Source organism: Peromyscus californicus, unplaced genomic scaffold, assembly GCF_007827085.1.
Source record: "Peromyscus californicus insignis strain IS unplaced genomic scaffold, ASM782708v3 Scaffold_21__1_contigs__length_65335640, whole genome shotgun sequence".
Lineage (NCBI taxonomy): Eukaryota > Metazoa > Chordata > Mammalia > Rodentia > Cricetidae > Peromyscus > Peromyscus californicus.
In genome coordinates this window covers 2,157,847-2,173,319 of record NW_026294514.1, presented here as the reverse complement: position 1 = coordinate 2,173,319, position 15,473 = coordinate 2,157,847, and the positions used below count along the sequence as shown (strand labels likewise).

At 35.9% G+C, this 15,473-nt stretch overlaps 1 protein-coding gene across 12 annotated transcripts in view; it reads right to left on the bottom strand.

The window, feature by feature from the left end:
* The window catches only part of Ankar (ankyrin and armadillo repeat containing), a 99,908-nt gene that overhangs the window by 36,334 nt on the left and 48,101 nt on the right, over positions 1-15,473 (bottom strand). For all 12 annotated transcript variants that reach the window (XR_008220811.1, XR_008220812.1, XM_052749375.1 and 9 more), the window contains 5 exons: positions 14,305-14,473; positions 9,850-10,091; positions 9,519-9,672; positions 9,284-9,445; positions 1,014-1,120 (listed from right to left, as the gene is read on the bottom strand). Coding sequence is in view for 10 of the 12 variants with exons in the window: in XM_052749375.1 (XP_052605335.1) it covers positions 1,014-1,120; positions 9,284-9,445; positions 9,519-9,672; positions 9,850-10,091; positions 14,305-14,473 (834 nt within the window). In the remaining 2 variants the exon portion in view is untranslated. The remainder of the gene's footprint in view (positions 1-1,013; positions 1,121-9,283; positions 9,446-9,518; positions 9,673-9,849; positions 10,092-14,304; positions 14,474-15,473) is intronic.

Sequence of the window (15,473 nt, the reverse complement as noted above, 5' to 3'; positions counted from 1 at the left end):
TAGTTTAACACCACTGAAAAATAAATTGAATTATAAATGGATAAAAATAGAAGTTTTCCCATGAAATACATTTAAATATAAATGTATTTTATATGGCATTTCCATAGTCTTATGAAATATACTTATATCTTAAAAGTTTATATAATTTTATTTGTAATTCAAACCAAAAATGATTTGTAGCTTCTGTTTCCCTTTATTTCCCCACTAAACTCTTGCAATAAAATCATCCCTTTTGTCTCCTGAAAGGCCAAGTATCTTATGACATCTTTTCTGATAATGTTTCTGTAAAAGGAAATATTACTATTCACTAACACATTAATCTCCTGTATTTTTCTATTTCTTATATCCTGAGAAGCCAAATAACTTAATATCTTTTATTTTACAATATATCTATAAAAGGAAGTGTTACTATTCACTAACACATTATTCTATATTTTTCATTTTCCTCATCACTAACAGAGCCCTGGCAAACTATGAGAAGAAAATGTATTTTTAATTTTCTATAAATGTATGTTATATTTTCCTGCTTAACCACCAATAGAATTTCTGAATTTCTATGGCTTTGGTAAAAGGGTTTGAATTGATGCTGGCTTATTGAAGGCATTTTACTAGTGGGAGAAAGAGTGACAAACTCTGAAAGACCGCAAAGTAATTCATCTGGGAGCACTGACCGACAGCCAAACCATGCTATGTTGATGGGTATTCCCTTGTTCTTGAGAAACAGGGCCCTTCTTCCCACCCAATTTTAACAATCACTGAGGAGGTGGGAAGCTAGTCTCTGAAAACACAGTGAATGGCTAAGGAAAATAATTAAAGAGTAAGTGCATAAGACTTTCCTATCATATTTGAAGAAATTAATATTTACTACATCAATATTTTCTTCTTAAAACTTTTAGAACTTTGTTTTAAAAGTTAAATTGTTATGCTTGTAAACCTGCATAATCTAAGATACAAATTATTCTTAAAATATTACATTTACTATGTCAGAAAACATTTAAAACTTTAATACATACCTTAATGTTAGTAGAAGGGTGACTTCTTAGTAGCTGAATAAGTACAGGAAAGGCATTCTCCTCCACAACGAACCGTTGACTCATGGCATTGCTTGTGTGGGCCACACCTGTAAAGCTCTCATAGGTCAATGAGGTCATGTTTTTATTTCATCTTGTAAATTGTAGAGTCAAACTTAGCTTGACTTTGGTTGATAAACTATCTTAAGGTAATATGGCTAACAAATTTTAAAAACAGTGTATATTGACACTATTTTAATACCCCCTTTGATTTTTTAATGGGCAGAATGAATAAACATGGGAGATTCATTGTTAGAATTATAGATGGTTTTATAATAAGAGACATAGCACATAAATTTGAAAAATGCTACATTACTAAAGAATAACAGCCATCATTGTTTTAAAACATTATATTCTGGTAATCAAGTTTATAGTCATTGTTTTCTATTAAAAGTTTTTTTTTTAATCTACAAAAATGACTTATCACTGAGTTAAAATTTCCAGCTTTCTTAAATTGCATATACTAAAAAAAAACATTGTCTTTCTTTATAATAAAATGATTCTATATTTTAAGTTGCAATCTAATATCAGGAGAGAACTCAATCTCATTTTTGTGAATATGTATAAACAATTTAATTTTGTTTTGCTAAGGAGTGCCATTTCATATATAGTAGTTTTATATACTTAAATATAGTATAAATATAGTTATATGTACACTACATAGATATAAATATAGTAAGCTTATGTACTTAAATAAAAATACAAATTTAGGCATCTCTGAACAGTGACACCCACATATTGTTATTTGGACAGTTCACATTAACTAGGGGGAGTAGAACGAACAACACCCATTTAATCCATTTTATTTTCTCTCCTTCACCACCCACATATTAGGACAGTTGCTGTTGGGGGGATAATCAAGCAATACACATATATACATACATACATACATACATACATACATACATACATATATATATATATATATATATATATATATAGGAATATTTGTTTACACTGTGAAAATGTATCTTTGCCAAGGTGCCTTCTGATTTATTTAATAAAGAGCTGAATGGCCAATAGCTAGTCAGGAAGAGGTTAGGTAGGACTTTCATGGACAGAGAGAACTCTGGAAAGAAGAAAAGCAGAGTCGCCAGCCAGACATAGAGAGGAAACAGGAGGTGCAAGATGGAAGAGAGGTAATGCCAAGTAACAGAACATAGATTAATATAAATGGGTTAATTTACATTATAAGAGCTAGTAGGACAAGCCTAAGCTAAAGGCCAAGCTTTCATAATTAATAGTAAGTCTCCATGTCATTATTTGCATGCTGGCAGTTGGGTCAAGAAAGCTTGCTACATATGGTGTCCAATGTAGGGGCACAAATTTCCACATAGGACCTGAGAAAGCTTTTTGAAAAGTTCCAAACATGCAAACAGGGAGCCAGATGCAGCTTCTTAGTCCCACAGTCTCTAGATGGGCCATGGTGTACAGTGATATAGCTCCCAGTCACTGCCTGTTGGCTTGAGTCAGCCAGTGCCATGTGCTCAATTACACAGTGGGGTTTAAGGCTTGGCTCACAAGGTCAGAGAAGGCTGCAGGTGCTCAGTAAAAAAGAAAGAGTAAGTAATATAGAAAGAATAAGCCATGCAGGATGGGAAATACACAGGGCATCTGTATCCTGTATGGTGCTTTGCTGACTTTAATTTTTTTTTAATGCTGAGAGAATGGCAGCTGTTGAGAGACATGGGATTGTGAAAGGAACTGCTGAATTAAACCAGCCTAGATACTTTAGAGATGTCTTGGTTTCAGAATGGAAATCAGGAAATGTGTTGCATTAGGGAAGAGGTTGTGCTTTATTTCTACAGGAAGCAAAAAGCTATGGATTCATTCAAAGTTAAAAGAGATCAGATTTGACCAGAGGAGAACTCCTGAGGATCCTGGCTGCAGACATGAGGGAGGAAGACAAGAAAGACTACAGAACAGGTGACATGTATGCTGATCCCTCTGTATGGGAACAGCTCTGAGACTGGGTGAGATATGATAAATCTTATTGACTATAGAGTCCTCATGACTTATTATTAGATGTCATCCTTTCATATGCAATTGATTGAAGTTTGGTTACACAGTCCAAACAAACTTATAAAGTTAACAGATGCTTTTTACCTGCTCAAACATAAAACAAAAAATTATCTTTAGCTGACTTATACTCACCGCACATTCCATACTTGTTTTAATGCAGATATATATGTTACCTTTAAAAGTTAATGTGTTTTCAGAACAAAAGAGCCAGACACCAATGAAAACAAGTAGCCCAGCTGATCCAGCCTCTCAGAATGCCTCTGTTACAGTTTCCTCAAAATTCTGCATCCAGAACATCTTCAAAGCTGCTAGCTGAGATGGTCCAACCTCACAGACTAACCAGCCAGGACTTCAGAAAAGCTCTACACTTTGCCATCACACAGAGACTAAACAAAAAATAACACAGCTAGCTCTCCTAGTACTTGACCATTATCCCAATTTTCTCAGGGTACCCTAAAGATGCTGTCACCTCCAGAAAACAGGAAGCAGTCTAGAAAACATGACACCTATATTCTGAAGAGGTGGGGAGGATGGTTTTTGGTTGTTCGATGGATTATAGATGTTTATCATCATTTAGGGGGGTTAGTTACAAGTCATTACTGATCATGGTAAAAAAAACTTAACAAAAGAGGTAAGATTCAAGGATCTCATTCTGAAAAGAAAAGGGGGAATAGGGGAATGATAGGATAAAAAGTTAGGTTATTCAATCTACTTTTAGACTAAAAAGCAATTACTAGTCTCAAATATTTTACATTGGTATGGATTTTTGTATATTAATACAAATTTAAGGTTATTTTTGTTAGAACATACTCTATATATTTTTCTATACTTCTTTAGTTATTTTTTAATATTGATACAAATTTAAGGTTATTTTTATTATATTGTATATATGTTTTTACTCTTGTTTAAGGTATTATACCTATGTAGCTCATTTAACAATGTAATGTAAATTTCTAGTCCTTGAAAGTTCTTATTACAAACTATTTAGGATAATCAAGAAATACAGGTTAGTAATTAATCATCTATAATAAACTTGTAGTCATGTTAGGTATGTTTTTAAGGTCAAACATATATTTTAGATAGATAGGTGGTCTTCAAAAACTTTAGAGATGTACAGAATATGAAATTTAAGATGTTTTAATAACATAAGGCTTTTCATGGCAGTGAGACACGTCTGCTCCTGGCAGCACCAATTTACTTCAGAGAAGATGATGTGCATTGAACAACTTCCATATGGAGTTTGCTTTCTTGGTGGCAAAAGTTAGCCACTGGGCAGGAAACCACCCTTGCCTTGACTTCTGACAGTATGCTGTCCAAATTGGACAAGCAGGACAAAAAGATAGCAACTGCTGAACTTTGCCAAGACAAAGTAGGACAGTTCTTCAAAATTCTTGCTTCACAGAAAAATCTGTCAGCTATTCCAGGCCTGTGGGCTGAAGATGGATACCCCAACATTGCAGGGAACCTTGGGTGACTATCCAGGCAGGCAGCTGTCTCTGTCATTTCTATAGTTTTGGAAGTTGTTTACTCAGGTAATATTATATCCTTCTCAGGTCTCTGATGGGGTTGAAGACTAGATAGTTGTAGTTACAGTCTTCCATAGTTTTGATAGAAAGTAAATCAGGTACAAAACTTTGGACTCACTAAGGTAAGATTAGATAATGGAATATTTTCTTTGAATTTGCCCAATACTAATAGACTAGACACTGTGAATGCACTTCTTACTTGATCATAGTTTTTATTGTATATAGTTTTACTATGTTAGAGTTAAAACCTTTCCTTTTAATTTAGACAAAAAGGGGGAAATATTGTGGGAGAATTGTTTGCATTGCCACTCGGTGGTGCCAATAAAGCCACCTTGAATCAAGGACAGAGTCAGTGATTGGTTGACAGGGATTAGCCATAGAGTTGTTGGAGAACTAAGGAAGTTGAATATAAAAGGACAGGAAGACAGAAGGAAGGGCTGAGGGGGATTTTGGAGGCTTTTAGACTAGGAAAACATGGAGAGTAGGGTCAGCCATCACCCCTCCTCTGTTCCTTGGATTTATCAGGCTCTTATCTCAATTTTTGATTTCTGAGTTTCTATTAATACTGGCATAATTTAGATAAATGTTACAAATATATGTCATACATATATATATATGTATATATATATAATATTCACCAAATAGCCATCATATATATCATATTTTTATGTGCTGTGGAACAATCTTTGTACACTATAAAGATGTGCTGCTCTCATTGTTAATCAAAAGCTGATTGGCTAATAGCAAGGCAGAATTTTGGGGGCAGAGAGAACACAGGGAAGAAGGAGGGTGGAGTCTGAGAGTTGTGAGCCAGATGCAGAAGAAGCCACATGAGGTTCATAGATGAGGTCAAGAAGCCTTGGGGCAGCACATAGATGAATAGAAATCGGTTAATTTAAGTTGTAAGAGCTGTCTGGAGACAAGCTTAAGCTATCAACAGAGCATTTATAATTAATAATTAGTTTCTGTGTGGTTATTTGGGGAGTGGCTGGTGAGACACAGCTGATCAGTGGTCTAGATGGAAAACTCTGCCTATAAATGACACCCAAATGTCTGGCACCTACATCCACATAAGACTTGAGAAAACTTAAAAAAAAAAGTTTCTAAACACACAAAAATGGAGCCAAGCATGGCTTCCTAGTCTCATGTCTCTCATGCCAGCCGCAGTACAGAGACACATCTCCCAGCCTCTGCCTGTGGGCCTGAGTGGTCAGCATGAGCCCCACCAGTGCACCATGAGCTAAGCTGCATGATGGGTTCCCACAGTCTCTCACGTGGGCTGTGGCACAGAGAGGTGTCTCCTGGCTGCTGCCTGTGGGACGGAGCCAGCTGCCAACAGCCATGTGCTAGCACCGTGCACTAAGCTGAGCAGTGCCAGCAGCTGGCGCAACAATTTAAGATTCATCTCATGCTGTCAAAAATCAAGACAGATGCTCAGTAAAGGAAAAAACCTCTAAATGGGTTACAGTGTGTTTAAAAATATGCATAGGCTTGGGAGAGAGAAGAAAAAGGATATATACAGTCATAAGTTAAAAAAATAGTTTAAAAATAAGAAAGTCCTTAAAAAAGGAACAAAGTAATAAAAAATATAATAAGCCATGTAAAGATGGGAACTACATAGACAGTCTGGATCCTGTATGTTATTGTGTCGTCTTTGAATTTTTTGGCTGCTGATGAAGGAGCAATAGCTGCTGAGACATTGGACTATGAAAGCTGCTAGATTAAACTAACATACATATTTAAAAATATCTTGACTTCAAAATGGAAATCAAAAGGTGTGTTGCTTTGGGACACAGGTTAGGCTTTTATTTCCACAGGAAATGAGAGGCTGTGAATTCATTCCAGGTTGATATGGATCAGGTTTTATTGGGGAAAACCCCTACAAATCCTGGCTACAGACAAAAAGAAATAAACCTAGAAAACATGTAATGTATATTTTTCCTGCTCAAACATAAAACAAAAAAAAATCATCTTTAGCCAACTTGTATATAACATAGAGTCTATACTTGTATTAATTCAAATATATATGTTACCTTTAAAGTTTATGTATGTTCAGAGCAAGGGGACCAGACACCAATGAAAACAAATGCCCAGGTGATCCAGAACCTCAAAATGCCTCTGTTGCAATTTACTCAGAGTTCTGCATTCAGAACAGCTTCAAGGATGCTAGTTGAGATGATCCAACCTCACCAACTACTCCAACCAAGACTTAATCATTATTGTAATCTTTTTTAGGATTCCCCAAAGATGCCAGAGTACCCAGCCAACAGGAAGCAGTCTAGAAAAAAATGCCCACATTCCCAAAGACTGGTTATGAATGTTTGTCATCATTTAAGGGGGGTGGTTACAACTTGTTATTGGTCATAGTCAGGAAAAAAGCCAGGCAAAAGAGTTAAATTCAAAGATCTCTTTCTAAAGGAGAAAAGGAGGAGAGATATAAAAATGATAAGATAAAAGAGTAGATTATTGAATCTACTTTAATAAAAAATCAACTATTAATCTCAAAATATTTTACATTGGTATTGATTTTGGTTTATTGATACAAATTTAAGGTTAATTTTATAAAGCTCTATGTATGATTCTACTCTTGTTTGGGTATTATGCCTATACGGATATTTTAAAATGTAATGTATAATTAAAAATACAGGTTAGTAGTTATCTATAATCATCAAATTTGTAGTCATATTAGGTATATTTTCAAGGTTAAACATATATTTATATAGATGGCCTTCTAATACTTCAAAGACCTACAGAATATGGCATTTAAAATGTTTTAATAACATAAGGATTTTCTTCTTAGACACATCTGCTCCTGGAAGCACCAATTTATGTCAAGGAAGATGATGGGCACTGAAAAAATTCCGTAAGGAGTTTGCTTTCTTCATGGCCAAAGCTAGCCATTTGGGCAAACTGCCCTTGTCTCAATTGCTGACAATATGCTGTCCAAACTGGACCAGCAAGCAGGATGCAAAAGAAGTGACTGCCAAACTTTGCCAAGACAAAGTAGGACAGTCCTTCAAAATTCCTGCTTCTTAGAAATGTCTGTCAGATATACTAAGCCTATAGACCAAAGATGGATGCCCCAGCTTTACAGAAGAACTTTGGGTGACTGTCCAGGCATCAGACGTCCCTGTCATTGGGTAATATTGCACCATTCTGGGGTCTTTGATAGAGTTAAAGACTAAATAATTAGACTTAACCTTTTCCTTAGTTATAATAAAAGGTAGATTAGGTATAAAACTTTAGACTCACAAAGATAAGATAAATAATAGAATATTTTCTGTAATTTTGCCAAATATAAATGGACTGGATATTGTAACTGTAATTCTTACTTGATAACTGTTTTTTTTTATATAATTTTACTATGTTAAAGCTGAAATCTTCCTTTTTAATTAGATAGAAGGGGGAAATGCTTTGGAACAATCTTTGTACACTGTAAAGATGTGTTGCTCTCATTGTTAATAAAAAGCTGATTGGCCAATAGCTAGGCAGGATTTTTTGGGCAGAGACAATGCTGGGAAGAAGGATGATGGAGTCTTAGCGTTGCAAGCCAGACACAGAAGAAGCAACATGGGAAGTTAATAGATGAGGTAAGCCAGCCTTGGGGCAGCACATGAATAGAAATGGGTTAATTTAAGTTGTAAGAGCTGGCTGGTCATAGCCTAAGCTATTTGCCAAATATTTATAATTAATAATATGTCTGTGTGTGGTTATTTGGGGAGTGGCTGGTAGGACAGAGCTGATCTGCAATCTAGATGAAAAACTCTACCTACATGTGTGTTAGTTACCATTTACTAGAATTGTTTTAGTTATGTGAATGTGTCTGTGTATGCTCATGTGTATGGGCGCCCCCACAAGCCAGCAGGAGTTATAGGCAGGGTGCTGAGAACCAAACTCAGGTCCTTCGGAAGAGAAACAAGCTCTCTTCACCACTGAGCCATTTCTTCAACCCCCATTTACTAGAATTTTATTAATAACTAGAATGTCATACATTCCAACTATGAAAGACACATTATTTTCTGGGTTATTTATGTCTTCGGACAGTTAATGAATTTCTGCAGGTATTGTTCATAAGCAGGAAATAAAAGTGGAGCTACTAACTTCAGTATCTGGGAACTTTTGAGAAAATACAGTCACCTGGAAAGACAGACATGCACAGAAAGCCTCTTTTTCTCTTGTTTGCAAGCCATAGTCCACAGCCTCCAGCATAGAACCCAAATGTTACTGGTAGGTCAATCACTAAAACCTCTGCAAGTTTTTCATAGACCCAAAAAGTCAATTCTTTTGTAACAAAGACCACTTTCTATAAGCAAACAATTATTTATTTATAGCAATGAACTAGAATTGAAAAAAATGTAATTGAATGTTAACATTAAGAAATTTATGACTCTACATTTTAAAATTCTCTTAAAATAAATGTGATTTTTTCATTTGAAATAGTCAGTGTTCATTGTCTTCATTTTCTATTCTACTCAGAATTCAAGAGCAAGGCAGATGGGACATTCTTAATGTCACCACTTTAACTCACCAAGGCCTTGGAGAAACCATTTCTAAATCTTTGAGGTCTTTCATGGTGTGAATAAAGACAAAGAAGCAAATTTTCTACTTCTCTACCCAACTCTTACTCTTCTCATCGTAATTAGAAAATTGAGACTTCGTACAAACCAATACAAATGGACCCCACTGCTCTGATGACGCTCAGAAGTGTGCCTTCAGCTATCTTATTAATCCTCAGCAAGCGGACCAGAGGTGCGATGCCGTTCCCTTCGCATATTTGGTTTTGATGAATCCTGCTGTCCTTGCTGAGAGCTATGACCGCTTCACCTCCTGGTAAAGAACAATAAGAGGTGGGTATGGACTTCGGCATCTACACCAGCAGTCTGTATAGAAGTCACCTTACCTACATACTGCATCTTAGCTGATGGAGACAAAAGCATGTTTATTATGAAGTTGTAGCCAATCTGTTCTGCCATGTACTTCTGTTGCTTCAGGGTTTGTCCTGCCAAAGCCCAAAGTGCTACGGCTCCTTGCTCCTTAACATCTATTTGAAAGGCCTATTAAGACAAAAACATGCCATTCATTCAGTGAACGTGTTTTAACACATCAGGGATCTGTATTTTTTATAAAGCATGCATTCTGGAATTTGGTTTGATTTTTTTCAAATCTTCAAATAAAATTCAAAATGAAGTAAATCATCTAAACCATTGGAAGGGTAATGATAAAATCCTTGCCTTTAGAAGTTTCAGGAGATCTTTAGTTAATTTTCTTTCCAGAAATGCCTTCTGGATGAAAGGATTGTAATTCGCCAGGGATTCCACAGCCATTGCACCTTTCACTTGGACACTGAGCTGCTTCCCTTTAAAAAGAGCCACCAGGGGAGGAATAGCCCCTTGCATTGCTATAGCATCCTGCACGTCCTTATTGTCACGGCCGACCTCAGCAATTGTAGCTGAGGACACTGCCTTCAGCGCATCTTCAAAAGAGTCAAGAGTAAGTACACCACTCATCAAAAATGTAAATTTAGCACATTTCAGGATAGCTTCCCATAGTACAAAGTTAAATTCATAAGTTCAAAGAAAATTTAGAAAACAAAAATACAAAAAATAAACTGTCCAGATTCACCATCTAGATTTTATTTTGTCCACTACTTCTTATACAGATACTTGGGCATATTTAGGTAATTATAGACATATTCAATATAGTCGTACTGCAAATATAATATCCAGAATATTTGTTTACCATTGAAATATTTTCTCCATACTTTCATGAATATAAAAGTCACAAATGCCTTCTAAATACTGCATCAATGGTTATATCACATTTTATTAGCTATTCACACTTTAAAAATATATGTTGCTTCAAACTTTTTGCTGTTTTAAGTAATTACAGGAGAAATCTTCTTAGCATGTAGATATTAATGCATTTTTTTCCTTTAGATTGAGTATGGCAAATTACTGGAATAATTCTTTACATTTCAGTAAACTGCTTTCTAAATGAATCAGTAGCATTTTATTCTTTCATAATCAGAGCTCAGGCATATCAATTTGACTTTCTTTTCTTGAATATAAATATTATTATTCAAAATGAATACATAAAACTTGATAACTTGATCGACAAAAATGATATTTCATTTTATTTTGTTATAATTTACAGAAAGGTTCAAAGAATGAATGAGAGAATGCATATACTTCACCTGCATTTGTAAATTTAATACACTGCTACATTGATTTTATATATTTATCTGGCTACAACTTAGTTTCACTCTATCTACCTACCTATCTATCTATCTATCTATCTATCTATCTATCTATCTATCTATCTATCTATCTCTATCTATGTTATTCTGCCCTGGCTAGCTTGAAGCTCACTATATAGGCCAAACTGTCCTCAAACTCGCAAAGATCCACCTGCCTCTGCCTCCTACCTACTGGGACTAAAGGAGTGTACCACGATGCCAGGCTACAATTTAGTTTTCTACATTTATGTTGGGAGCATGAAGGAACTTGTACCCACAGATCACCACAGAAACCAGGAATGTTAAGCACACTGGATTGTCCTTTCAAAGGAAAAGACTGAGAATTGGAGGTGCCTGACTACCTGGTGATCTACATTATCTGTAGGGCCAGGGTGTATCAAGCTCCCACAACTGGGACTAGAGGTGGCTAGTAGTCCAAATGACCTGTGGTGGTATTGTGTTCCCCAAAATATTGTGTACCCTAATCAATTTATCTGGGGTCAGAGAACAGACAGCCACTAGATACAAAGGCTAGAAAATGGTGGCACTCACACCTTTAATCCTAGCACTCCAGAGGTAGAAATCCATCTGGGATCTCTGTGAGTTCAAGGCCACATTGGAAATGGCCAGGCATGGTGACACACGCCTTTAATCCCTGAAAGCTAGCCTTTAATCCCAGGGAGTGATGGTAGAAAGGAAAGATATATAAGGCATGAAGACCAGAAACAAGAAGCATTTGGCTGGTTAAGCATTTGGCTGGTTAAGCTTTTAGGTTTTGAGCAGCAGTTCAGCTGAGAGCCATTCGGATATGAGGACACAGAGGCTTCCAGTCTGAGGAAACAAGACCAGCCGAGAAGTTGGCCAGGTGAGGTTAGTTGTGGCTTGTTCTATCTCTCTGACCTTCCAGTATTCACCCCATTACCTGGCTCAGGTTTGATTTTATTAATAAGACTCTCTAAGAGTCCTGCTACAATGACCCTTACATTATCTGTATAGCCAGAGACTCCTAAGTTCCCACAACCAGGACTGGAGGTGGTGAATAACCCAGATGACCTCTACATTATCTGTATGACGAAGACCAGGCCAGACCCTTACTTAGGCTCCTAACCTAGTACAGGTAGATAATTTCTAGAACCCATCTTCTTGGAAGAAATCACATGTACTTTGAGTTGAGTTTAATGTAATTATGCCTCCTGTGCATCGGGGATTGTATTACACCAGGAAACTTTTTTCCCAAATTGTACTGTGTTTAAGAATGCTAGCAATATACTGCCTGGCATCGGACTCCTGAAGTTTGAGCCAGTCTGGCTGACCAAGATGGGCTGAACCAAGTTTTCCTTCTTGCCTCTTTGTGGATGATTTTGCTGTCACTGTGATGCCAGCAGGGACTCACACACATTTGAGGTTCTGTGTAGACATATAGATAATACAATCAGTAGATAACAATGCTTTAATCATATTATGTCTGCTATTCTGTAATGTCCTCTATGACTCTTTTCTCTCTCAGTATAGAACCAAATGGAGAGCATGCATTTTATTTGTGATGTCTCTATACAGCCTATAGTCTACAACAGTTCTTTTGCCTTTCTTTAACTTTGTGATTTAAACCTTTTAGGTGAATATTAATTGTTTATTTTAAACCTCAGTTCAGGTTTAATGTTTCTCATGATTCAAGATATGACCTCCATCTAGAACATTTAAAAGTGACATCATATTCTTTGATAACAGTTTATGTAGTGTTAAACGATGCTCATCTATTTTCATTAGGATTGTTAATTTTGATTCCACGGTTTAGTTGCTATACTATTTAGTTGCCAGTACTGCCTTGATTCTAATAAAAAAACAAAACCCTGCACTTTAATATTGTGTAAACAAGCTGGACATGCCTTTAATTCCATCACGTAGGAGGCAGAGGCAGCTGGATCTCTGTGAGTTCTAGGCTAGCCTGGTCTACCCAGTAAGACACTGTCTCAATAATAATAATAAAGTCTTCATCAAGATTTGCCACCAAAGTTGGGCAGAAATTTGTAATTTTCCTCTGAAACAATCTTAAACATTAGTTTGCCAAATCAACCTTTTCTTCTTAAAAAAGTAAAGTAAACATATAAAGACCACAAACGAACTTTGATGCTATTTTCTTAATACTCTATGACTGAGCAACCCAGTCCATGGCAAAGAGAATTAGTTGTTAAAATGCTGAAGTTATATGTAAAATTTACACACAGAGAAAAAAATAATTAAAATTTTAAATTTAAATTCTTCTTACTCCTTAAAGTAAGAGAATAATATAGATTCCAGTGTAGGAAAACAATGCTTTTAGTAGGTGTTAGATCCAAAAAGGAATTATTTTAAATATTTATTCCTATTACTTTTTGTGAACTCATTTACTTAAGTTATTGTTATAATTACTGCTTTTTATAATATCTAGAACAGTCAGGGAAGTTTTAATTAATGGTACAAACAAAGTAAGATGAAGACTTATAAATAAAATTGATGCAGTTGAACTGTGCATAGAACTGCCCCTCTGTGCCGCTCCACAAGGACAGCACAGTGAGTGGTGCAGAAAAACTTGGAAAACTCAAGGGTTGGGAGGGAAGCTGTGAGTGTCTTTACTACATGGTACTGATTCTTAGAAAAGGATACTTGCTGAAGTTGAAATTCTAAACTAATGCAAGCTCTCTGCAGCATGACCCTTATCCTTGGCTTGTCTTTTAACCAATGTTTTTATTTCATGTTTATTCTATACTTACATATGATGAACTTGGGCAGAAGGACAGATGACAAATTAAGCAGGAACAAAAAGGGACACATCTGTACCCATGCTTTTATCCTTAAAATGTCATGTTCATACTGCTATGTAAGTGCACTGGGATGGCGTTGTTGTTATTCATACTGCTGTGTATGCTCACTGGGATGGCATTGTTGTTATTCATACTGCTATGTAAGCTCACTGGGATGGCGTTGTTGTTTTGAAATGCAGGTGACCCTTTGCAGCTGTTGTAGAAGCTGGCTGATACTTCCTGGGGATCCTGGGACTGTGGTGCACTTTAGAAGGCTTAATGCCTGATGATTGCCTTGAATTTTGATATCAGATATATAAGAGCAAGTCTGAAGTTCTTGATGTACATTGTAAAATAGCTTCCAATGATCAAAATAAATATTAATTTATACAAGAAGAAATGTCCTCCCTAAACATAGTATTTGCTCTATTTTCATTATTCCTGCTTATATTTTATTTATGCAAATGTCTGGTTAAACATTTTAATATACTTTGGGGAGTCAATTATTTCTATGAACTTGGCAGTTTTAAGTTTTCAAGATATTTGGGTTATATTGTGTGCAAGGATCCATTCAAAGATAAATCCAAGATATTTGTTCACAGACAAATCCAGGTCATGTTTGCTTCATTTGGTAAATCTGGTCACTCTTAAACAGACAAGCTGAGGCTCACCAGAATCAGAACTCAGAAACCGGATGAGGTACTGGATACCGTTGTGGTCCCTCATGGCTCTCTGGTTGCTTTCATTTCCGATACATAGCACCCGGATACAGTTCATTACGTTCACCAGCACGCTTTCTATGTTCAGGCTCAGGAGATTTATCAGAGCCGGGATTCCATTCTAAAAAGAAACAAAAAGGGATGTGAGTTCATTTAAGATGGATGCAATTTTGTTTAAAAGTCTGAAATCTTCCTGCAAACATTCTTATTTAGTAGAGGACATCTGTGTGTAAACAGAAGCATCTAGTGGTGTCACACAGAAAGTTAAGACAACTGAGTAACTCTTATCCAGAAAAATACAATATTATTGCAGAACTAAGATAAACACACAAACATTCATTTTCTGACCCAATAAAATGGAATGGCATAGCACAGCCTAAATATACTACATAGATAGAGGAATTTTACCCTAGTTCTGGCTAATTGCCAGAACCAATTAACATGAGATTTTAAATAGGATAAAACTAAGTAACTGAAATTGGACTTGGATATAACTATATTTCCAATATATTTTCTAAAGGATTGATACTAGACACAGCAATTAAAGTTTTTTAGAGAAGTTTTAAAAAATGTACAAAGGCAAATTACGCAGAAGAGCACAAAGAGAACAGAGAATAAACATACATGGTTTTCCACCACAAGGAACCCAAGGTAAAAAGCATGAAGCCCTATAGGAAGGTACATTTTATAATGCAGATGGTTCAATTCATATTGAAGAAACAACTATATCAAACTGAAGAAACTCATATCAAGTAACTTCACTTCATTTGTAAACATTTACAGAAAGATCTTAAAACATTAGTGGACACAATAGGGTAGGATTTTTTAGTTTTAGTTTTGGTTTGTTTTTGAGGAAATAAAGTGTAGTAACAATTGCTTGGTGTTCAGCAAAAGCAATTTTCTTGTAATTCTTTCTGGTACATAATTAGGATATATTTCTCAGACAGAACTAGTATCTTCGTAGAAACATGAAACAATCAGCATATATTATGAAAAATGCTCCATCTTCTCTCCGGGGCTACTCATATCTGAACTCTTGTCAGTGATGAGCATTAGGCCCCTTGGGCCAGTTGGGCTACAGACCTCCTACATGCCTGCTGCTTGCTGAAGTGTTTTTCTTA